Genomic DNA, 24,482 nt, shown 5'->3' on the forward strand with positions numbered 1-24,482 from the left:
GCTCGCCACCCCGGCGGCTGGCGGGGTGGCTACCGCTTTATGGAAATTTTGATTGGAATTGGGAGAGAGTAAACATATGTTTGCATAGGCGTTGAAGTGCCCAGATTTGATTGATCATTTCTCAGTTCAACCAGCTAAAAGTTTCAAACTTTGAAGGTCTTTAAAATAATTTTATTTTAAATGTTTAAACATTTGCAAAACATCGTTAAAAGTTAAATATGTTTAAACATCGATAGCACATATTTGATCTTTTTCCAGCTATCTGGCAGCCCCATAAAGGCTGCAAATGTGTAGTTACCGTGTAGTTACCATGTAATTTGCCATCAGAAGACCATTTCCTCTACTTGATTAAACCTTATTTGTGAATAATTCAAATGAAAATGAGTACTTAAAGTTAGCAAATCTTTTAGGAAATTGATTAATTAATCGTAGAAAAATATATGTTCAGCGCTGAGAGTCTTAGCTTTCTAGTAATATTTAGCCGAATATTAAAATCGAGGAATATCAATACATCACAGCTTGCCGTGTCCGCCAGTATATTTACGGTATATTATGAAAATGAGAAGGTATAATTGGGTACATTTTTGAGGGTCAGACCGTATATATTGTCGATAAAGCCGCGGTCACACTGATGCTAAATTTTGTTTACAAATGAAATGATACGAATCCGTCGCGCTATTTCTGAGCAGGTGAGCTCTTAAACCCATTAAACGTCAATATATGAACGCTCCCAAGACTGCTTCCTGTAGCTGCCACAGCTGAAGAACATTTACCATGCCCTGGAAGTGCCGCTTAAGAAGCAGCAGCTGCAAAATGCCCGGCGGCCGACTCTGGAATGGACACTGCCTGCTGCCGTTGCGCAACAGGAGCAGGAGCTGCTGGATTCCCTGAGAAGTCACACCTTCGATGCCACCTACATAGAGAAAGTGCGCGTGGTGCCCAGCGCTGGACGCAGTGCTGCCAAAGTAGAATTCCAGCTGCAGCCGCAGGCCTTTGTGGAGCAGCTGCTGCGGAAAAGACAGCCGGAGGCCCAGCCACTCTCCCCCACTGACGAGCATGTGGTTGTGGAGTACAGTTCCCCCAACATTGCCAAGCCTTTCCACGTGGGCCACCTGCGCTCCACGATCATTGGCAATGTGCTGGCCAATCTCCACCAGCATTTGGGCTACCGCACGACGCGCCTCAATTACCTCGGGGATTGGGGCACACAATTTGGTCTCTTGGCACTGGGCGTTCAGCTGAACAATGTCAGCGATAAGGATATGCGGAGAGCGCCCATAGAGACGCTCTACAGATCCTATGTGGCGGCCAATAAAGCGGCTGAGGAGAACCCAGAGATTGCACAGCGAGCTAGGGACATCTTCACAGCCCTGGAGGCAGGAACAGACGACGCGATGGCCCAACAATGGCGGCAATATCGTCGGTACACGATTGAGGAACTCGCGGGGGTCTACAATCGTTTGGGCGTCCACTTTGACAGCTACGAATGGGAGTCGCAGTATTCCCAGCAGCAAATCAGCGATGTGCTGGCGAAGCTACGCTCTGCGGGGATTCTCCAGCGAGAGGTGGATGGCCGCGAGATTGTGGTGGTGGATGATCGACGCATTCCCGTAATCAAAAGCGATGGCTCTACGTTGTATCTGGCAAGGGATATAGCGGCGCTCCTTGAGCGGCATTCCCGTCTGCAGTTCTCGCGCATCCTCTATGTGGTGGACAATGGCCAGGCGGATCATTTCAATGCCTTGTTTAAGACAACGGCTGCCCTGGACAAACGACTGAGTCTGGAGCAGCTGAAGCATGTGAAATTCGGACGCATTCATGGCATGAGCACGCGGCAGGGTAAGGCCATATTTCTGCGGGATGTCCTGGACGAGGCACGCGATGTAATGCGAGAGAAGCGCCAACAAAGTGCAAGTATGTGGCGGATATAATTCCATAGGAATTTATTCTTTATAATCCCTTTTTTAGCCACCCGAGCGAATAGTTCGCTGGATGATGACGATGTCTGTGATATCCTGGGTGTTTCAGCGGTCCTCGTGAATGTCCTCAAGCAGCGACGGCAGCGGGATCATGAATTCAGCTGGCAGCAGGCGCTACAAGTCAATGGGGACACGGGCATTAAGCTGCAGTACACACACTGCCGCCTGCATAGTCTGTTGGAGAACTTCAAGGATATAAAACTGGAGGACATAACACCCGATTGGCTGCACTACAGCCAGGAGCCAGTGGATGCCTTGGATTTGCTGTACGAGCTGGCGCGTTTTGATCAATGCATTTGGCAATCCAAAGAGCAATTGGAGGCCTGTGTTCTGGTTAATTATTTGTTTGGCTTGTGGTGCGTATACCAAGAATCCCAAATCCCAGGTGCCTAGAAGTTTTTAATCCTTTCTGTGCATCTCCTCTAGCAATGCCACAAGTCGTGCCCTGAAACGTTTACCTGTGAAGCAGGAGAACTGCCCGCTGAAGCAATCGCAGCGTTTGCTGCTCTTCCAAGCCGCCAAGCAGACGCTGCAGCAGGGTATGCAGCTGCTGGGCCTCAGGCCACTCGACCAAATGTAGAGAAAGACTCAATCTTTAACATAGTTTTTGATGTTTATTAAACATTTTTGAACTGAAATGCAACGTGAGAGTGAGCTGTGCCGCGCTTAGCGCTTCTTCCACGTGTACTTGCGGCGTGCTCCTTCCTGTCCGAACTTCTTGCGCTCCCGCCGGCGATAGTCACGTGTCAGCAGACCGGCTGCAAGCATAAATGGCAACAATTAGCGGCAAAATGGATAGAGCAATGGAGCAGGGGACTGCTGGCACTTACCCAAACGCATTGACTCAATCATCTCTTGATCAACGAAGCTGCGCAAACACATGGCAATGCCCCAGCGTATGGCGCCCGACTGACCGGATGGACCGCCGCCTTCCACATTGGCCTCCACATCGACTTTGCCCAGCAATTCACTGTAGTTCAGCGGGAAGAGCAACTGAAAAAAACCAGAATACAAGAACACAAAAATTAGAGGGAATGAAAAATGGGGCCACCCGTTAGATGTCAAGTTCAGATGTCGCCCCTGGCCCCGAGACATCCATTGTATGGCGAATAGAAATCTATATAATAGTTATTGTATTTCCCCGAATGCAAATGCAAATGCGGTAGCGCTTCCTGTACAACAATAGATAATGGCCAAGTTGTTAGCCAAATTAAATGTCTGTTAGCCGCAACGCCACAAAACTGCAGCAAATTGTTGCATGTTCACCCTTGGGGCGTTTCGTCGGCTACGGCTAGTGTGAACTGTGCGAACTCACTCTAACAAAAGGTGTGATGCCAATTATAAGTGCAGTTGGCAGTGGTTTGGGGTATAATTGCAGAGCCGCAGGCCAGGCTCAGCAGCACGCGCGGCCACCACAGTTGTAAATAATAGGGGGAAATACAGAACAAATAAATATATTTATGTATATATTTGTTGATTTTTTTTGCACGATTGTGTAAATCTAAATGAAAGCATTTTCTAGAAAAAATGCTATAAAAAGGAGTAAAAAAAAACTATAAATTATGTATAATAAATGAGAATAATTTTACACGGATAAAGGAGAAGACGTGGTGTTCTTCTGACTATAATAAAGAAGTCCCTTTAATATGTTCTGTATTCAGCCATAAGTACAATCAATTGGAAAAAGTTTTCAGCAAAAGAATTAAGCCCTGACTTTCATCAAAAATTAAATCAATCAACAACTAAATTATGGCAGATCTAAGGGCAAATATAAAAGGTGGTTAAGTCGGGGAAAGTCTCAACGAGGAAGAAAATGTATTAATTGATTCATTGTAAGTGTGAGCATATCTAGTAATTTATTCTGGCATATCTAATATTTATGCATAGAAAGAATTATAGCTGCTTTCCAATGAAATGAATCCCCTTTAAATTCATTCAAAAAAATTCCCCCAATCACCTCCTAAATTCTGGGAATATTGAATATAAACTTACAATTAATCACATACATTCGTATTTGTTGCATATTAAAAAAGAAGACTGTGACGCCAGTTTCAAAGGTCAAATAATCCAACAGATCAGATCACAACAAATCGTAATTCAAATTCTGAATTTGGTTTGTCGACCCGATTGCGTGGGAAATAAAGTCCAAGCCCTCTCGGTTCCACAATGGTCCACGGCACACAGACAATAAACGTTATGATTAAAAAACAATAAACAATAAAAATGCTCAACAATCAATCGGGGAACAGCCAATTTTTTAACTGTTTCTGTTTTGGTAAACCAAATTGACAAACGACAATCAATCAAATCAAAAGATTTTCGAGATGAGAGCCCGCTCGAGAGAGCGTACAAATTTGTGATTTGTTTAAACAAATTGCTGGGATAGATGACTTCACGCTACAGCGAGAAACATTAAAAGGCTTTGGGATTGCGAACAAGATTTTTAAATTAATGTACACACACAATTAACGACAGCAACACAAAAATGCGATAAAAATAGCAACCAATTTGCAAAAAAAAGTGACGAGGCACACGAGAGATTAAAACTGGTTTTAATCCCCTATCTTTAGGGGGGGGTCCCGCAACCCAATTTAAGAACTATTTTTACAGAAACTTATTGTGCTTTCTACTGTAGAGAACTTAAGGGACACTCGCCTAAGGTCTTCCCCCAGAAATTTCTACTAGAACACTCTCTTCTCTATCTTTCTCAATATAATATATGTAGGGGTGTAAATTCCAAAGAGAACCCGGCATTTTGCTGGCACTTTAAGAACATTCTCGGGTACCTTTTATTATGATTTAAATGAATTTTATAGTTTGACACATCCAACGAAGATGTGACAACAGTAGGTACATCAACGACGACATCTTCGTGGGCTATCGTCGTCGTAAAAGACAGTCGTACCATATATAGTATATATACTAAGTGTACTGTATCTACATCTTCATTGACGCGTCGCTCGGGCGCTTAGTTTTGGACACAGACCGGAGACTAACGGAGAACAGAATATCATTTTGGCGCAGTTCTTTTTTATCAGTCGATTCAACGTCGTTGAGCGTCCGCGTCTCAAGTGTCGGGAAAATTTGTTGAAGGAAAAACCATTCAAAAGAAAAAAGGAATATCTTTCTTGGCCAAACATAATGTCGCGTCGATCAATCGATCAGCCACGGCACTGGGCCTGTCATTAAAAGAAAGAGTCAAAGACTTGGAACAAATGTAAATTGAAATTTTAGTGCTAAAATATTACAGAAAAAGGACTCAGAATAATATTAGAAACTATTAGAATGTTTAATTAAAACGTACTTTGCATAAGAGATAAAAAATAGATCTATATATTTGGTATATATAAATTTAAATAAAATTCAATTAAATTAGAAATGAAAGATTATGAAATATAGATCTATAGATGTGCTCTACAGAAACCCTTTTAGTTAAATTCAATCTCAAATATCTGCACAAATAAAAACGCTCTTTAGATCTGTAATAATACTACGACAGAAAACGAAAAAATACTCTGACAAATGGAAAGCTCCCACCGCTCATGAATAACAATTGAGATTTGTTTACTACGTTTGTTATCCTTTAATTGGTGCACTATGGCACACAAAAATTCAATTGCAAGCTGCATGCACACACCATGAGAGCTAGATCTATTCGTAGGTACTTCTGTACTCTATGTACTATATCTCTCTACTCTATATAGTTGAGTGCGGGCAATGGGGGCATGCGATTCAGGTTCAAGGGCATTATGAAAGCAACGCTACAAATAAAAACTTAACTCGAGCCAATGCGTTTGCTCGTCTCACCCCCACCCCCCTGGAACAAACCATTGTATCCACAAAAGAAAAAGTAAGAAAATAAAAAACTCAAATTGATTTCAATTATAATTGAATCAACGCTCGAGCGATAAGAAATACACGAGAAAGTAAGCGAACCGACGAGCACAATCGTCGTCGTCGACGTCGTGTCGTCCGTCGTCATTTCCCTCCTGCTTGCTCGATTGCTCTCGATGGCGTCGCAGTTTTCCCAAAATGGCCGTCGCCACGACCAGCAGCAAAATGGCGCTTCCGGGCCATCCGTCGAACAGCAATTAAAATCAACAACAAAAGCATGCCGCCCGTTCCGTTCCGTTCTACTCTCCGATAATCGTTTGCTTTTGCTCTATTTAGAGAATGACAAACAAAAGGTTTTTTTTCGTACCTTTTTTTTGGCTTTTGTGCCAGTGCGAAGAATTCATCAAATATGTATTAATTGCTTTTGCAACGAAAAACTGTAATCACACGGGGGCGTTGTTCAAACGAATATTGGTTTATGCTGTTAGCGACTTTTGGACTCGCTGCGACTCGACTCCCCCCGCCTTCAAGCCACAGAGCAGACGATAACCAACAGAGCACAACAGATCACAGATCTCCTCTCCACTATGGAGCTACGCAAACTGGTTTCTCAACTACGCACAGAATTTGATTAATTTGCTCGCATAATTTAGCCCCCAGTCGTCGGTCTTTGGCATTTTTTTTTTTGTAGCCTTGTTTATCACCAGATTTGTCTAATAAGTCAGCAACAATTTTTACGCAAAGAAAGTTTTTCATTCGCGTTTTGTCGCCGGGCAAACAATCTCTTTTTCTTTTTGTTTTGTATTGTTGATGTGATTTTTGTTTATATTTTTGCAAACAGGTTCGAAAGATTCCCAGAAATTCTTGTGGGGTAATACGATGCCAGATGTAAAATTCAGTAAATGGAACCTAAACAAGCTTAACGCTTCGTTGGATAATTGAATTTGAGATTTCAGACAACAATTAACTTGATTCTGGGCATTCGTTATATAAATAATGGGGAAAAACGAGCTGTACAAATATTAGAAATTTATTGAGCATTTTTCTTTTGCATTTTTTTAACAGAATAAATGTTAAAATGGGTCTTTAGCAAAGTTTTCTTTTGGTTTTAGTCCCAAAACTGAATGAACAAGAGGCCTAATATAATATCTAAAGATAAATATATCTTAGCGATAAATAAAATAATCTAACAAAAAGATAAACCAAAGAAAAGATTAAGATAACAACAAAAATAAACAGGAAATAAGAAAGAGAATCAAAGACGAAGAAAACCAATAGAAATACAATAAAAAGAAGCAACTAAATATCGCTTAAAAATATATAGAAAATACTTTAGAAATCGAATTATTCTACTCTACAAAACCTTCTATATATTTATCGAACCGCTCCTGAACTTCCCTTTAAGTAATTTGCACTCACATGAATGAGAATGAATAAGTCTGTAAACTTTGCCTCTCTCGCAGGTTGACATAAATTGTAAATAATCTGAACAAACAAAATCAAGTAAAAAAGTAAGCAAACAAAGTGCATGGCTGGGGTCCACAGAGGGGCTAATATTACTAGAAAAACGTAGAGAGAGAACCCCCTTTACGAGCAGCAGTAGCACTTGAAGATAAATCTACCCAGATTGTCTGGCTATCACTATGATTATGATGATGCTGCTATGATGATGCTGGTGGGGACTGAAACTGAGGCTTATCAAAGGCTGCGTCAAATGGCAGGCGCTTAGATAACAGGCCAACAGCAAGCAGCCCCACGAGTCGAGTCGAGTGGAGTGGAGTGGATTGGAGTGTCGCATTCCACGCAAATCAGAGCCAAAAATTGTGGGCATAGTCACAGAGCCACAGAGACTCTTAGAAGCCAAAAGCCAAACCTTGTTATCTGTGCAGATATTTAGAAGAAAGTAAACCTGAAAGATCTCTGGCATTCAGTTGGGTTTGAACGCTCTGCGGTAGCGATCACTGGGCGGGGGGTACACAAACCAATCTATAAACTTTCCATCTAAACTATCTGTTGCAGAGACACCAGCTGAAAATTGGGCTATCAATTAACGAACTGCTCACCGTCTACTGTGTGATTGGAAAGCAACATTATTCGTTTATTTATTGGCAATTTGAACGGCGTTGAAAACGCGTCTTAGCCAAAGTGCATTGTGCATTGAATTCCGTTGAGTGTTTTTGCGCATTTTTGCTCGTTTTGATTGCAACCAACAAAAAGAGAACGACGGAGACAACGACAACCAACCCATCGTCTTGGCCATCGTCACCGTCGTCGTCGTCGTCACACCATGGAGAATCTTGGCTACAAGGAGGGCAGTACGAAACCCCGTCGCATGACACGTTCCATCAGTGTCGTTACCAAGACCGAAGTGGAACAGCCGCTCAATGACAATAATGCAAATAACCGGTAAGTGCCACCAATTCGAAAATAAAGTTAAAGCCAGCTTCTGCCTCTGCTTCTGCTTCTGACTCTGACTCTGTTGCAGTTTAAACTGAAAGTTTACAATTCTCTTATGTGCAAGACTCCCCCAGAGATAATACTCGTAGCATTAATAAAATATGAGAATAAAATATGCGAATGTGTTTGCCAAACCCCCGAAAACAAAAAAGCCACGGAAGCATTTTAATGATTTATGTGACAAATGAATAAATTGCAATACAAAATAAAGCTAAAAAAAAAACAACAGTCTGATGTTTGCATATTTCTATCTACCCAGAGAACAACAACCTTTTTTTGTTATTTTTTTTTTTTGTGGAAAGTTTTCACGTGCAAAATTATATTAGATAATTCTAATTAGTTAAATTACTTCACAAGCCAGCAGTCGAGTTAATTATTACTGATTATCATTGAATAGCAAAATGGAAACCAAAGTAGATAAATAAATAAAATAAAACTAAAGTAAATTTAATTAAAATGAAACTAAAGTAAATTAAATTAAAATAAACCAAAGAGTAGAGATGAAGCTTTACATATTTGGTACGTAGTTTTCTCAAGGTTTTCTCATGTAAATCTTTCTTCTTTTTCTGTTGAAAACCGCTAAAATTCCATGGAATATTTTAATACTAAATTAATTTTAAGACAAACCTAGAACAATACTCTAGATAAATATTCCTTTTTCCTTTTTTTTTAAGTTAAATTTTTGAAAGTTCATGAACTTTTTGCTCTCTTGCAAGATGTTTTTATATTTTACACTTCTTGCACAAAATATCTTAAAACAATTCCCAATTTAAAGCTACATTATTTTTAAAAAACGTCTCACAAAGAAAAGGGAAGGAAACACAATTTTTTTCTGGTTTAAAACAAAATTCCATCAAACCCTAAAGCACTTTAGAGGTCAATAGCACAACTTAAATCTTAAAAGTACCAAAGACTCAGTGGTGCTGTATCGCTGCTGTATTAGCCATATTAATTTTGATATTTTTCTCTACAAAATTTAGTTTTCCCCAAAGGATCTTAAGCCAGTCCCCCGTCTTCTTTTAACAAAGAAAATACCACAACCCCAAACAACACTTTCCAAAAGACCAACTCTCAAAAGTCCAAAAAGGTTTCCACACCCACTCGAATTTCACAAAATAATTTACAGATGATTTTTGGCCATCTCTCTCTCTCTGTCTCTCTGTGTGGAGCTCTCCATCTATATAGGGTTAGCTCTCTACCAGATCTCTCTGCGATTCTCTCTGTAGTTTACCTCTCTTTCAATCTCGATTGACGACTTAACCACAACGGCTTATGGTTTTTCATCAAGCGCTCAGTACGGAGCAGTCGGCAGTCGGTTTTGGAACAACAATGCAGGCGGACGCGTTTGTGGCTTGACTGAAAATTCAGACCGAAAAAAAAGGCAAATCGAAAAACGCGTTCGTAGTGATTATAAAACCAACAACAACAAACAAAAAAAAAACACACACAACAAATAGAAAACTAGAAAAACGCTGTAGAATAGAAGAAAAGAAGCAACAACAAAACGGAAGTGAAAAATTCGCGTTTTTTCACACAACATTTTTGCATTTTCCGCCCGTTAGAGATGATCACAATTGTATAATCACCACAAAAGGCTTCCATTGTAAGCCACTTGTCCCGTTCCGTTTCGTTCGACTGCAACCACCCAACCACCACCACCACCACCCCCCGATCGCCCCACACTGTCTGAACCGATCCGATACGGTCCGGCCTGGTCCGTAGTCCGCATGGCATTCGGGCGGTGCTTTGTCTCCCATGTATTTTGGAAATGAAATTAGAAATTGAAAATAGCTCATTGGCGAATTGGCATCATCCGTGGATATGGCTGCAAACGGTGTACGTATTTTCAATGAAAGCGACAGAGTTAAGTGATCAACAAAGAAAAGTCAGGAATGCCCTTACCCCCGCCGCCCTCCTTGTAAGACCCACCCAAAAGTTATACAACAAACAAGTGCATGGACGGACAAGGTCTAAAATTATAAAAAAAAAACAAAATATATCAACCATAAATGTTCAACCATAAGCTTTTGGTCTTGGACTTTGCCAGAGATCACACAGCCGGCACTCAGACAATCCATCAACGTAAACCAAATATGAAATAAAAAAGTTATAAAGAAAGAAAAAAATATATTGACAACTTTGCATAACTCTGAAAAACCAAGAAAAAATAAAATAAAATTATTTAAAATTATGCATGCTCTCGGTAGTAGTTGGGAGAGCAGACGAGAGTCAACAAACAAAACAAAACAGAGTCTCGAACTTAAGTGCTGCTCCGAGTGCCATTTACAAACAATGAAAAACAGATTTACAAATCTATACAACAAAAAAACAGCAGACAGAGATGATGATAGCCCAGACAACAACGGCGACTTTATCAAATGATCCAAGTTTTAATTCAAAGTGAAATGAATCATTAAGCACCATACAAAAACTACACAATGGTAGAACTTATTTTGATATCAGGGTTAAAGCAAAAAAAAACATTTGCTTGTAAACAGCTGAAGAAGTGTTCTGAGTACCATAAGCAATTTAGAGCTCTCTTAATCGACTTTCAAGCAAAGCTAAGAATGTTCTTTAAATGTGGAAAACAAAACTAGTCAAGGCTGGAAAATATATGTAGAACTTTTTTGACTTTATGGCTAATGAAAAAAACAGAGAAAAGAATAATCTTTAAATGTGCAAAAAATAAATCAAAGACTTTTAAGGTATTCAATTTATTCGTGTGTATTTCCAAGAGTAGCTCTAAAATTACTAAAAAAAAAAAATGTCCCAAACAAACGAATTTGATTCCTTTACCAAAGCTAATCTTTATGGCAAACCAAAGACATGTTTGGAATAAGTTAAATAAGTTAAATAAACTAAAAACTTAAGTTCTTTAGATCTTAAAACTTGCCCCTACTTGCCTGACTTTAAGTACCTAAACGTGTGTCTGTGTGTGTAAAACTAATTAAATTTTCAACCTTCCAAACAATTCAAAACTATCCCTCACTAATCATAGAAAAACATCTCTTCAACATAGCTTCAAATCGATTCCACCCAACCTGATGGTGCGATGGCGGAATAACAACACTGACGCCATGATCGAAGCCCAGTACCCGACAGCTGGAGAATTCGAATACATGGAGTGTGGACCGTCACCGCCGGCGGAGAGTGCACCGTCAATGTACGACAGCTTTGAGGAGCCCACAAGCGAGCTGAGCGTTCAAATCTGCAATGATACGCTCCGCATTAGTCTCATCGATCAGATGAAGAGTGCCACCGGGCGTGTGCGTCTATTCGAGGATATTGAGCAGGGAAATGTGGTGGCCGAGAGCACAAAATCGCATTTTGAGTCTGCCTCAAAGTTGGAGAAGAATCTCTGCTATTTGTGGGCTGCGTTCCTCAAGCGCTGGGACCTCATCGAAGGCCTCATGGAGGTGGGCGCTGATCTGCATTTTTGCGATCAGAATGGCATCTCCTCCATGCACTTGGCGGCGTTCAGCGGTTGCCTGGCCACGCTGGGATTGCTCGTCTCCAAGGGCATGAATGTGAATCTGCAGTCGAAGTGCTATACACCGCTGCACTGCGCGGCCTTTGGCAATGCCGCTGAGGCGGCCAAGTTCCTGATCAACAATGGGGCCGACATCACCAAGGACACCAATAAACCGAACTGCGAGGAGAGTCTCCTGCACTGCGCTGTGCGTTCGAATGCCCTCGAGTGTCTGCAGATCTTCATCAGCGAGGGAGCCGACGTGAACTCCCTCAAGCCCAATGGCACCAATGCCATCCATTTGGCCGCCGATCTGGGCAATCTGCAGTGCCTTGAGGCCCTGCTCAATGCCCCCAATGCGGATGCGAATGTCAGGATCTGCATTCGCGAGAAGGAATCAACGGCTCTACATCTCGCTGCGGATGAGGGCAACGTGGAGTGTGTGGATCTGCTGCTGGCCAAGGGCGCAGATGCCAAGCTAAAGAATCATCGAGGCTTCACGCCGCTCCATCTGGCCGCACGCACATCGAGTCTGGAGTGCGTGGAGTCCCTGCTGCGCAACGGGAATGCCGATGCCAATGCCGAGGACTTTGATCATCGCACGCCGCTGCATGCGGCGGTGGGAAAGTCAGAGAATGCCTTCGACATCATGGAGACGCTCATCCAGTGGGGTGCCAATGTCAATCACAAGGATATCTATGGCTTTACGGCTCTCCATTTGGCCGCGTTGGATGGCCTTGTGCAGTGTGTGGAGATGCTGATATACCATGGGGCGGATGTGACCACCAAATCGAAGAAGGGCACATCCGCACTGAATGTGATCACGCGGAAGACACCCTCATCGGTGGCCATGATACGCCAGAAGCTGGATGCAGCCATTACGCTGCACCATTCGCAGGTGAGTAAACCGAACAGGTGGACAGATACGAAGTTATTTAATGTGCGTTTCCCCGTCCCCCCTTTTAGGATCCTGTCAATCGTGAGGTGGAACTGGAGCTGGACTTTCGCCAATTGCTGCAGCATTGTCATCCCCGTGAGATTAGCTATCTGAATACCTTTGTGGATGAGGGCCAAAAGGAGATCTTGGAGCATCCGCTCTGCTCCTCCTTTCTGTACATCAAATGGGGCAAAATACGCAAATATTATATTGGACGCCTGATCTTCTGCTTCAGCTTTGTTCTCTTCCTAACGCTCTACGTGCTGACGGCTCTCGCCCACAACTGCTACAACGGCAGCAAGGATGACAATACGACCATTCAGGCCCAGGAATTATGCCAAAAGCAGTCCATCCTCGGGGATATGCTGCGCAACAATCCGTTTGTGATGGAAATGCAGTGGTGGGTGCTCGTGGCCATCACCATAGTGGAGATATTTCGAAAGGTTTACGGCATAACGGGCTACTCTTCGTTTCGACATTATGTGACACAAGTGGAGAACATAATGGAGTGGTTTGTGATCACCAGCGTCTTTGTCATCTCGTATATCTACACGAACAAGACGTACACCTTTCAGAATCACATTGGCGCCTTTGCGGTGCTCTTGGGCTGGACAAATCTCATGCTGATGATCGGACAGCTGCCAGTGTTCGATGTGTATGTGGCCATGTATACCAAGGTACAGGGCGAGTTTGCCAAGCTCTTTATGGCCTACTCCTGCATGCTGATTGGCTTCACCATTAGTTTTTGTGTGATCTTTCCATCGTCCTCGTCGTTTGCCAATCCATTTATGGGCTTCATTTCGGTGCTGGTCATGATGATTGGCGAACAGGATTTGTCGCTGCTAATCAACGATCCGGATGGCAAAGATCCGCCCTTTCTGCTGGAGGTCAGCGCACAGATCACCTTTGTGCTGTTTCTACTCTTTGTCACCATAATCCTGATGAACCTGCTCGTGGGCATTGCTGTGCACGATATACAGGGTCTCAAAAAGACGGCCGGACTCTCCAAGCTGGTGCGACAAACGAAGCTCATTAGCTACATCGAATCGGCGCTGTTTAATGGATATTTGCCCACCTGGTTGAGAAATCTGCTGCACTACACAGCCTTGGTGTCGCCACAGGCCTATCGCGTGGTCTTGTGCGTCAAACCGTTGAATCCCAGCGAGAAGCGGCTGCCCCGCGACATTCTAATGAAGGCCTATGAGGTGGGCAAGATGCGTAAACAATTCGGGCACACCATATCCTCGAAGAACCCAGCGGAGAACTATCTGTCCTACAAGAACAAGTACAACAACAGCACGAGTAATGGCTGCGCCTCAACGGGCTATGTGCTCGCCGGCGATAACGATCCCGATGCGGGACAATTCACAACGCTAACGACCAAAATCGATGAGAATGCGGATAGGATTGAGTTTCTCACACAGGAGATACAGGAACTGAAGCAGGCACTCATATCGCAGCAACAGCAGGCGAGCAAAGTGATTGATAAGCTGCTGATTGTCATTTCCAATCAACAGAAGCAGAATCTGCGCAAATAGTAGCTAAAAGCATTTAGTAAAAATCATACAAAATAATCGATATACATACATACACATATATATATATGTTTAGAATTGAAGTTTAAATATGTTTAAGTGTTTTACGAACCCCGGCCCCGCCCCAGAAGATTGTTGATATTATCATAGAAGAAATTTTTGATATTTGAGGCGCTTGGCGCATATACCACACACCATATACTACTACTACTATATACATACTATTATATATATATATATACAACACTATCTGTAATCTAGAGTTTAGATAAATTAGAGAGAGAGGAGGAGTGGCGTGCAGTTTTGATTTGTGGCTGGTTTTAGGCTGTGTCTTTTGTTGTTTCGATGGAGAAATCGTTTAAATCATAATTTATAATCTTAAATAAAACCATATGCTATATCTATTGTTACATCCACATGCACTCACCTGTTCCCTGCTGTTTTCATCCTCAAAGTACGAGATATCCTGCCTATTGATGCTGATCTTGCCAGTGCCTGGCATTCGCACAGTGACATCCGCACGCGCCGTCTTGCGCAGACACTCATAGGTGGTGATGTACTGACGTCCCTGCTCATCGATCTTTGGCTTTGGCACCTCCAGCTGCCTGGACTGATCCATCAGTGGCTTCAGGTAGCGCTCAATAAATGCCTTGCACTTGTACGCGTAAGGGGAGGCAATCAAACGATCCATTGAGTTGGAAAAGTTTGTGTATTCAATGTCCGCAATGCTCTCCACCAGCTGCGTCTCCAGTTGATCTTTAGGCAGCACCTGAAAGCCAGCAATTTCTCTGGCAAATAAAAGATAAATCTCATTATATAACTCTTATGCAATGAGCTCGTGACACCTACAGCTTTTGGTTTTCATCGGGCTTGATGCCACGACGCAGCATGCGCTCCTCTAGTTCGTACAATTTGTTGGTTTCCTCCACAATTTCCTGGAATTTCATTATACAAATATGAATTCTACTTAAATGAACTTAAATATTAACTTACATGTAAAAGCTGAAAGAAATTTGGCTTTCCCGTATAGAACATGCTATGAAATGGCCTGCCCGTCTCATCGAACTCTGCTGCCTTGCGGGCGGGGAAAACTTCCTCTGGTGTCTTCATGGCGGGCCTTGCTTTTGGATCGTACAAACCCGAGGGAAACAGATACGATATGGCCTCCTGCAAATGAGATTTCGTTAGTTTAAGTCCCATATCTATTAAAGACGCACTCACATTGATGTCTTCCTGGGTAAAGGTCTCGGGGTCGGCACCCATCATATTGGCCAAGTGCCGCTTGCCGATTTGGAACTCCAGGTGCTGCGTTTTCATGAACTCGTCGTGTTCGGTGGCACGTTTCAGATAGGCCTTCATGGCTTTGCTGACCTTTTGCTTTTGGATAGCTGCCGGTGAGCCGTGGACAGTCACTTCTGTGGCAAACGATGCCGCCGCCAACTGAAAAGGTTATGCAAACGTTTGCCATTATTAGAACAATCGATTTGAGCGCATGGCAAGCACTGTATCTTCACTAAATCTACTTGCCGTATGGCCTGCAGGCATGGCCGTTGCCTTGCATGCATTTTGCAGCAGATTTCTGTTAGTTTTTACTAAATTTAAACCAAAAACACGCAGGGCCATCGTTTCGGTATAAGGCGCAGCGGCAAGAGGAAGAGACAACAGCTGTTTTTGAACAGCGGCAGTGTGGGAGAACAGTAGTATAAAAAAAGTGCTGCACAGCGACGATTGAAATGAGCGTGATTTAAAATAAATAATAATTTTATTTAATTATGATTACGACAAAAAAAAAACATTTTATTTACCATTGTCCTCCTTTACAAATGCATTTATTAACTAAATTTTAAACACACAACTTCAATGCTGATATTTTTCATATATGGAAAATTGAAACATACACACAAATCAAAAAAGGAACATAAAAATGCAATGAATAACCCTTTTTCAACAGCTAATTAGAATTACATATTTTTGTTTGTTGATTTAACGCTATATAATTAATTATAAATAATTGCCTAGGCCTTAGCGTTGAGAAAATATGGTTCATCGATTGCATTATTTTGGATTTAATGCAGCTACTAGAATTATGTTATGTATATTCAATATTCTCATCGCTTCTAATCATTCCTTTTCGCGTCATCATCATCATCATCCCTTGTTGTATTTGGTCGCAGTAAAATTGTATATGTATGTATATAAAGCAATTATTTAATAATAATAATGCCCACCACACGCCACGCCTATTTCCACGCCTGCTTGAGCAATTTACGCGACGCTAAATGCTTAACAATCAACGAGCCCGATGTGAGAGCGACTAGCACTATGGAAATTAGTATATAGTCAAAGTCTTCTTTCAACAAATCGAACGTCTTCGAGGGCGCAACGCGGGTAACGAACAAATCTGCAATTAAAGGATACAATTAGGGCATCCCGATGGATAACTATAACGTTTAGTGCATACCCAAACCCGTGGCAACGACTAGACAGGTACTCTCCAGACCGCTGGGCGCAGTGTAAATGTTACGCAGGCGTGCCACCGTCTGGTTATAGTTAATATGGCTCTCCGTGGGCAAAGGCAACTCGGGTATATAGGGAATGGCCCCCTCTTCGCGTCCCTGGGTCGTGGAAGCAATGGGACGGCGAGGATCCAGCAAATGCCATGGCATTTCAATAATGGAACCACTGGCAGTGCCAATTAGCACATGCTTATTGGTAATTCCGCGCTCGGTGATTGTCTCGCGTAGCGCTTCGACAATTGCAGGTATGATATAGGATTGACGCTCCACGAGCGGCATGGGCGGTGCCTGCAGGGAGCTCCAGACGCTGCTGTTTGCCTGCCCCTTGCCCTCGTACAGTTCAATAGTGGCTATAAAATTAAATATATTTCGTATAAAATAATCAGATTAAAATGTTTTCTTTTTCACTTACTAATCTCTGTGCGTCGCACTTTCTCATTAAAGTACGAGTAAGCGAGCCAATTTTCCGCGTGTACAATGGACAATGGAGCGCGCACCTTGCGATGGGTCATCGAGAATATCACAGAGCCCGACACAACATCAACCAAATACAAATTAAGAACGGCTAAAGGAAAAACAATTATTTTTTAAATTAAACTAAATACTTTTGGCGCTGGCAGACCGAACTTACATTTGTGTGTGGCATCAGGGGCCTGGGTAACGAAGGCCACCAAATTGGGATTGATATATTTGTAGAGCACAGAACGATCGCCCAGCACACGGCCCTGGGAGTGGACATGTTCGATGGGATTCTTGCCGGCCACAGCAATGATTTGTTGCTCTGAATTATGACCGCCCAAGCGGGCATTCCAAATTTGTGTGCACGACAGTTTCTGTAGAGGAAAAATATTAAATTAGTGGATGATTCTACGCTCAGAAGTTGCAGTCACTCACTCCACCCGCATATTTCACAAAGTATCCCTCGAGTTGTGCGCTTTTCACATCAGCAGTGTACAGATACATTCCATTGGCCTGCAAAATATATTCATAGAGAGGGTCAAAGGTCACTTTTGGGACAAGATATGCTTTCACTTACCAATGGTGTGGCATGCTGGGGATACACATGCACCTTATTAGAGGCATCCAGTATCAGTATGCCCTTGACAAAGTCCTTTTCCGTCTCGGCCAGCAATGAGAGCTGTTTGATCTTAAAGTCGAGCTGCAGCAGGCCGCCCTCCGTTGCCTGTCCCGTGATGGGATTGAAGCGATACAGCACCCCATTGCCATTGATCTGTAGATAAATGAGAATTTATAATACATAATTCGAAGAGTTCTTTTAGGCCAAAACTTACAGAATTCTTGGCCAGAATGGCGCACAGGGGCTGCAGTGGAAAGTGCTTGGCCGTGCGCTGTACAATCAAACGCATTTGCTCGGCATTGTCGAAGCCATTCACTTTCGGTAGATAGAGCTGCCAGTGATGTTTGCCCGAGATGTTGTCGACGCCAAATATCTTGCCGTTGCGTGTGAGCAGCACGAGCATCTTGTGCAGGCCAAAGGAGTCGCGTACCAGACCCGCCCGCTGTGTATCCGTGGGCGGTGGACCCAGACCGATGACGTGCAGAAATAGGCTTCGGATTTGAACAGCCTGCGTGCTAATGCGACGCAAAAAAGCGCTGGCAATATCTCCTAATGAGAGAAAAGTCAACAAATTAGATAAAAGAGGCTCGTAAAGATGCAATTAAATAGAGATTGCGGCATATCTTACTGTCAAAACTTGTGGAATCCACTTTTGGTAGGCAATTTTCAGGATTAAACATTAAATAAACTAATTCTTAGCATTAAGTAAACGTAACCTACCAGCTTTGCCCTTCATTTCGCTCTCCAAAGTGCCCTCGGTATCGGCCAGGGGCAGATCCATGAACTGCGAATCAATGACATTGGCCAGCGCCTCCTCGCGTGACCAACGCACTTTTCCCTGCTGCACGGCCACAATGGACTCGGCGCTGGTGCTGAACACAAACATACAGCTCTTGCCATCGCCCTGGCGCTTCAGCTTGCAATCAAAGCTGTTTAACGTGGGAGTGCCAAAGTGCTCGGGGAACTGTAGACTCTGCTGCAACTCGGCAACGGGCGTGCAGTTATCCAAATACACAGCATTGATTTTGAGATTCTAAACAAAGAATTTAAATATTAATAAGCATAGAGCGTGGAATCTAGCATGAATAGGGGGGAACCTACTCCTGATGTGAGTTCCGCAGAGACCACAATTTTGCGATAGTTAAAGCTGCCTACAAGATAGCTGGAGCCCTGGAGGGCACGGCACACGGCCTGATTCACATTGACGCTCACGAGTTTGCCATCAACAATCACCACGCCATTGAGACCCTGTTGGGGAAATTGCAATTAAAAGTTAATCTTTCGCTACTCCTTCCAGTTCCAGGAATCCTTGTCCCTACCTCTACTGCCTGAATTGTTCCCTGAGGCTCAGTTTCCAGCGCTGTTCTTATCACTTGTGTGCTCTTTGAGACCAAATCCAAGCTAATCAACTGCTTGCCGTCCACACAAACGTAAAAGGTGCCGCTGAGGGTACAGCTTTCTCTTGTGATCCAAGAGGCCATGATCTTGCTGGTGCTGCCAGTGCTGTGGCCAGAGCTGGCAAAGTATGCGGTGACCTCGAGGTGGCTTCGCCAAGCCGGCACAATGTGATACAGAATTGAATTGCTATAGAACCAGACGGCATCCTGGGCCTTCTCCGAATTCAATGGATTTATGGACCACTCCCATTCGATTGTGCCAATATTGGTGTTCCAGCCACGCACCAGAGCCGGCGCATGGCCCTGCACGGTGAGCATATCGAATCCCAAGTTGGTGCCAATTGGTGCTGCGGCCGTATCGCTGCTGTCCACCGAGAAACCGCTCACTTGGAGCAGCTTAATGTCGCCGCGCGGCTTCTGTTCGAGCACCTGTCGCCACACAATGGCGCCGGTTTTCGGGCATAATAAGGCCACGACATCCTCATGAGTGCTGACCAGCAAACGCGGTTGAAAGTGATTTAAATCGACGCGAGATTGCTTCAGGGCTCCCACATGCACGCTTCGCCTGGTTATAAATTATGAACATACGACTCGTTACACAGATGGATGTGGTCAATGGTCAAATGAATGGGTTGTGTTGTGTCACTTACCAGTCGAATTTCTTAATCTGGTCCTCGTACAGCGCCGAGCAGGTGCTCAAAAGTAAGAGCGCTATGGGGATACCGGCTAAAACATTGATGCCTAGCATTTTGTGTGTCTTGCTGGTTTGCTTCCGACTGCCACAAGCACAAAAAATTTAACTACAAATGCGTTTTTATGTTATAAATTATAAAAAATCCACATTAATTCGTGTTTTCCGTCATGGCAAAGGGGGGTGGTAAGAACAGTGTGACCGCGGTTCGGTTAAAAATACCGGGAAATATACCGTCTCATTTTCAGAAAATACCGTAATTAAACAGAGGAAAATCATATTCCTTCATCTTGATATTCGATTTTATATTGCATTATAACTAATAGCTCCAGTGCTAAACAAATAATTTCATCCAACTGATGAATCAATTTTCTAAAATGTGCATAATTTTAAGGACTGCGTTTTATTGGACTTTTTATGAAATAAGAGTATAAGCAAAAAAGGTCAAAAAAAATTAAGAAGAAATTGGAGCAGTTATCGATATCAGTAAGTGTTGAACAGCTCCAGATTTTACAGCACTAACACAAAAACCACAACAAGCATTTGTCCACGATTTCTGGAAAAATCGCCAAGTAAATATATTTAAGCGCTAATAAATGTTCGAAAAGAAGAGCGACAAGGCCAAGGAAAATGAGCGTAAGCCGCGCGACGATGGCATTGAGCTGGAGAGCCACTTCATAATGCGTGTACCGAAGGAAATGGCCGACACTGTCCACGAAGCCATCCAGGCGGGGAATATAAAGGATAGATTATCCATACAATTGGATCAGGATCTGCGATACGGTGAGGTGCGGCTGGACGACCAGCTGCTCTACACGAAGCTCGTGGACCTGCCGACGGTTGTGGAGAGCTACAAGACAATTGACAACAAGAGTTTCTACAAATCGGCGGATATTTGCCAAATCCTCATCTGTAAGGAGGAGCCTGATGAGGAAACAGAGAAGGAGTCGCCCAACAAGAACAAGAAGAAGGATCCCAACAAGGTGGACAAGAAGTATTTGTGGCCACATGGCATAACGCCGCCCTGCAAGAATGTTCGCAAGCGTCGCTTCCGCAAGACGCTAAAAAAGAAGAACGTGGAGGCACCCGAAATCGAGAAGGAGGTCAAGCACTTGCTGCGAATCGACAACGAAGCGGTGCGTGTCGACTACGAGATAATCAATGAGGAGGACAAGCCCTCCGACGATCTGGATCAGTCGGATATCAAGAACTACAACGACGCGGATGATGAAATGCAGGACGACAACACGATGAATGCCAGCGAAAAGGCCATCAACGAGAGTGGCATGCAGCGCGATATCAATGTGGAATCGGATGATGATGATACCAGCAACTTTGCCACTCAGCACCGTGCTCCCAACATGGGCGTGGCAGCCCACGACATCTTTGGCGAGGAGGTATCCACCACAGATGACGAAGACGAGGGCGAACAGCGGAACAACACGATGCAGCGACGCGAACTGGAGGATTCATCCCGCCTTTCAGCAGACGATTCACGGATGTCGGACTTCTTTGGAGCCAGCACCAGCGGTGCGGGCGGCACCAGCGGCATGAAAATGGAGCAGAACGAGTTCACCAAAGCCATGTTTGGCCAAGAGCCGAGCAGTCCCAAATTGAGTGCCGCTGGCTCCAGCTCGAATCTGGCAGCCCCAAGCGGCTTCTACGACAGCCAAATGCTAACGAAACGGGAAGAGTTTGAGAACATGGAGTTTATGGACGAACCGCAGCCGCAGTACACACAACAGCAGGTGCACGAGAAGATCAACCAGCTGACTCGGCAGCTCAGTGAGCTGAAGTCACAGCAGACGCAAAAATCAATGGAAATTGCATCCATTCAAAATGCCACACTTAAGCAGCGCATGCAGGAGACTCTGGATAACTTGTATACGCAGGTCATTGAAAGAGAGCTGGAGCTTAAAGACTTTGAGAATATGCTAGAATCCTAGGTAATACATATTTTAAGTAGAATAAGTTTAAAGTTTTTGAATGTAGCTGGATGTGTAGCTGGTTGTGTCCCTGTATGGTTTATTGTTCTTTAGATCTGGTTCGGATTGGTGCCAAGATCAAGTTAGTGTACCAAGATATCGAGATCTAGTTCAATTACTAATACAGGGCTGACAACCAACTGGCAGTCCAGATCTGAAATGATGCATTACAACCATTGACCCAATGGCGGCGGCTGATTGAACAGACCTTGCTATGATGCTGATGATGATATCTGATATCTGTACTGCCAATTTTTTGATGATGTATTTTTCATTGTTTTCTTTATGATTAAAATGTCTTTTATTGGCATTTGCAATTAACAAACGTATTATGATATTCAAAAGTAAAGTGCATTTTGGCACAGGTAGGCAACATAGAAGGCTACATTTTGTACTATGAGTATAGTGGATGTCTTTTTAGAGAGCGCTCTTCACTTACGACCTAAAATAGTTGTTAGTCTCTAAAAAAAATAGTAAATAGTAGAAGCGGAATGGGTTCTAAATGCATAAATTTGTGACAGCAAATTGCGGGCCCTCCAATGGCTTTGATACTGTTTGTTGCATATTCTTGTTTGGTTGGTGGGTGGGGGCGAGCGTAGAGGAGTAAATAATATATGGGGGTGGGGCGGGGGATGCAAACTGGTTTCCAGAACCTACATTTTTGAACTACATTTTCCGAACATTTTCCTTCATCGTCTTTTTCATCCCAATCACCAGCTCAGTTCGTCGGGCAGGCCGCCTGGATACTCGCCGGTGAGGCAAGCGGTGCAATGCCCCATGGCCTTGCCTTTGCCCTTGCCATCACCATCGCCAATATCGGCCGACTGCTGCTTCAGCTGGACAGCCTGCACCAGACCGGCGACACTTAGATAAGCCAAGCTGTCGGCGCCCACATGGCGGGCCAATTGCTCGGCATTCAGCTTGTTGGCAATCAGCTCCTCGCGCGTGGGTATATTGATGCCCATGTAGCAGGGATATTGCAGTGGGGGGCTGGCAATGCGTATGTGTACCTCGCGTGCCCCGGCGTCGCGCAGCAGCTTGATAATCGGCCCGATGGTGTTGCCCCTCACAATGGAGTCGTCGATGAGGACCAGTCGCTTTCCGGCCACATTCTCCGACAGGGCACCGAATTTCTTGGCCACTCCCAGCTGGCGGAGGCGTGTGGAGGGCTGGATAAAGGTGCGTCCCACATAGCGATTTCTGCAGAGCACTTCGGCAAACTCCAGACCAGATTCCCGGGCATAGCCATGGGACGCCGCCGTGCCAGACTCGGGCACCGAACTCACAATATCCGCCTCGACGGGAGCCTCGCGCCACAGCTGCCGGCCGCACTGCATGCGCACGGAGTAGACCATCTGACCCTCAAAGATGCTGTCGCCACGGGCAAAGTAGACGTACTCGAAGATGCAGAATGCCATGCGCTTGAAGTCCGGACGCTCGACAATGTCCACAGTGCGGTAGCCGCTGCGTGTCAGCTCCACGATTTCGCCGGGCTCCACTTCGCGCACATAGCGGGCTCCGATGGAGAGGAAACCACAACTCTCACTCGACACCACCCAGCCGTCGGCCGGGGTCTCCGAGCTGTTGCCGTGGCCCGCATTGATGGGCACAATCTTTCCAATGCACAGAGGCCGATTGCCGTAGGTGTCGCGTACCGCGTAGATCTTGTCCTTTAGCATGATGACCAGCGAGTAGGAGAGGGGAGCCAGCATCATGAAGTGCCTGATCCTGGCCGGCCAGTTGGGGCCGTCCAGCTCGGACACATCCTCTGGTGCACAGCACAGCGACTGGGCAATCAGCTCACTGTCGCTGTGGGTGGAAAGACCCACACCACGGGCCAATACCTCGCGGCGCAGAGATTCGTTGTTGACCAGCTCACCGTTGTGAGCCAGTGCCATGGCACCGTGGGCCGTGTGCACCACAAAGGGCTGGCAGTTGACCACTCCCGAGCCTCCGGCGGTGGAGTAGCGCGTGTGTCCAATGCCCAAGTTGCCGCGCAGCTTCTTCATCGAGTCGTCGTTGAAGAGGGTGCTGATCATGCCCATGCCCTTGTGGACGTTGAAGTTCTTGGAGCACTTGCCTTCGCTGGTGGCAATGCCAGCCGATTCTTGGCCGCGATGCTGCAGTGCCACCAGGCCCAGGCAAATCACGTGCGCAATGTCCATCTGCGTGGGCCAATCTCCGCAGGCAATGGCCCCAAACACTCCACATTCGTGCGTCAAACCGGTTAACTCCTTGCTCTCCCCAATGGACGTGGGCAGGGCAGTCAATGCCGAGGCAGCCTCCACTTGTTGCGCTGTTTCAACCACGCGCACATGTTGTTGCTGCTCCGGTGGCGTCGACATGTTGTTGCTGCTGCCGCTGGCTACAAATGCAGTTTGATATTCTAGTTAGTTGGGCAGTTGGACCAAAGCGTCGAATGATTTACCTGTTGATTTACGCAACGGTTTTATACACGAAAATTCCTCGCACGCTTCGCACGCGCACCTTGCTTCTTGGTGTCGGGGGGGTGGGTCGTCCGGTCCGATCAAGCGCAATATCGATATGCTATAACTATCGATACGCGACTTAGAAAACTAAAACTATATAAAGAATGCAGACTAG

At 44.5% G+C, this 24,482-nt stretch overlaps 6 protein-coding genes across 9 annotated transcripts; 3 read left to right on the forward strand and 3 right to left on the reverse strand.

Moving 5' to 3' along the window:
- The first annotated feature begins 580 nt into the window (after positions 1-580).
- Positions 581-2,617, forward strand: LOC111072557 (probable arginine--tRNA ligase, mitochondrial). Its single transcript, XM_022364505.2, has 4 exons — positions 581-689; positions 750-1,914; positions 1,969-2,335; positions 2,406-2,617. The coding sequence occupies exons 1-4, from the start codon at positions 657-659 to the stop codon at positions 2,557-2,559; spliced, it is 1,719 nt and encodes a 572-aa protein (XP_022220197.2). The 5' UTR covers positions 581-656; the 3' UTR covers positions 2,560-2,617.
- On the reverse strand, positions 2,579-15,867 carry LOC111072564 (28S ribosomal protein S9, mitochondrial). Its single transcript, XM_022364517.2, has 7 exons — positions 15,739-15,867; positions 15,433-15,651; positions 15,205-15,378; positions 15,061-15,146; positions 14,639-14,999; positions 2,810-2,972; positions 2,579-2,737 (listed from the first exon to the last, which is right to left on the reverse strand). The coding sequence occupies exons 1-7, from the start codon at positions 15,832-15,834 to the stop codon at positions 2,646-2,648; spliced, it is 1,191 nt and encodes a 396-aa protein (XP_022220209.2). The 5' UTR covers positions 15,835-15,867; the 3' UTR covers positions 2,579-2,645.
- On the forward strand, positions 4,950-14,627 carry LOC111072472 (transient receptor potential channel pyrexia). Of its 3 annotated transcripts, none has more exons than XM_022364382.2 (4): positions 4,950-5,196; positions 7,833-8,219; positions 11,269-12,637; positions 12,706-14,627. In XM_022364382.2, the coding sequence occupies exons 2-4, from the start codon at positions 8,101-8,103 to the stop codon at positions 14,212-14,214; spliced, it is 2,997 nt and encodes a 998-aa protein (XP_022220074.1). In that variant the 5' UTR covers positions 4,950-5,196; positions 7,833-8,100; the 3' UTR covers positions 14,215-14,627. The 3 variants fall into 3 exon arrangements, with proteins under 3 accessions (XP_022220074.1, XP_022220082.1, XP_022220091.1); XM_022364390.2 differs by having other exon boundaries at positions 11,290-12,637; XM_022364399.2 differs by lacking the exons at positions 4,950-5,196; positions 7,833-8,219 and adding an exon at positions 9,574-10,106 and having other exon boundaries at positions 11,290-12,637.
- Positions 15,868-15,983: 116 nt separating the features above from the next.
- LOC111074455 (ER membrane protein complex subunit 1) lies at positions 15,984-20,088 on the reverse strand. Of its 2 annotated transcripts, XM_022367245.2 has the most exons (12): positions 19,853-20,088; positions 19,125-19,767; positions 18,907-19,053; positions 18,526-18,838; positions 18,434-18,454; positions 18,020-18,354; positions 17,764-17,958; positions 17,622-17,699; positions 17,359-17,560; positions 17,140-17,292; positions 16,673-17,077; positions 15,984-16,612 (listed from the first exon to the last, which is right to left on the reverse strand). In XM_022367245.2, the coding sequence occupies exons 1-12, from the start codon at positions 19,948-19,950 to the stop codon at positions 16,452-16,454; spliced, it is 2,751 nt and encodes a 916-aa protein (XP_022222937.2). In that variant the 5' UTR covers positions 19,951-20,088; the 3' UTR covers positions 15,984-16,451. The 2 variants fall into 2 exon arrangements, with proteins under 2 accessions (XP_022222937.2, XP_022222945.2); XM_022367253.2 differs by lacking the exon at positions 18,434-18,454.
- Positions 20,089-20,387: 299 nt separating this feature from the next.
- LOC111074477 (transcription initiation factor TFIID subunit 7) lies at positions 20,388-22,193 on the forward strand. The gene has a single exon (XM_022367275.2). It carries the CDS (start codon positions 20,490-20,492, stop codon positions 21,837-21,839), a length of 1,350 nt encoding a protein of 449 aa, XP_022222967.2. The 5' UTR covers positions 20,388-20,489; the 3' UTR covers positions 21,840-22,193.
- Positions 22,150-24,416, reverse strand: LOC111074468 (amidophosphoribosyltransferase). The gene is made up of 2 exons (XM_022367266.2): positions 24,307-24,416; positions 22,150-24,243 (listed from the first exon to the last, which is right to left on the reverse strand). Exon 2 carries the CDS (start codon positions 24,221-24,223, stop codon positions 22,589-22,591), a length of 1,635 nt encoding a protein of 544 aa, XP_022222958.2. The 5' UTR covers positions 24,224-24,243; positions 24,307-24,416; the 3' UTR covers positions 22,150-22,588.
- Between the last annotated feature and the right edge of the window lie 66 nt (positions 24,417-24,482).

This window comes from Drosophila obscura, unplaced genomic scaffold (genome assembly GCF_018151105.1).
Source record: "Drosophila obscura isolate BZ-5 IFL unplaced genomic scaffold, ASM1815110v1 contig_4, whole genome shotgun sequence".
Lineage (NCBI taxonomy): Eukaryota > Metazoa > Arthropoda > Insecta > Diptera > Drosophilidae > Drosophila > Drosophila obscura.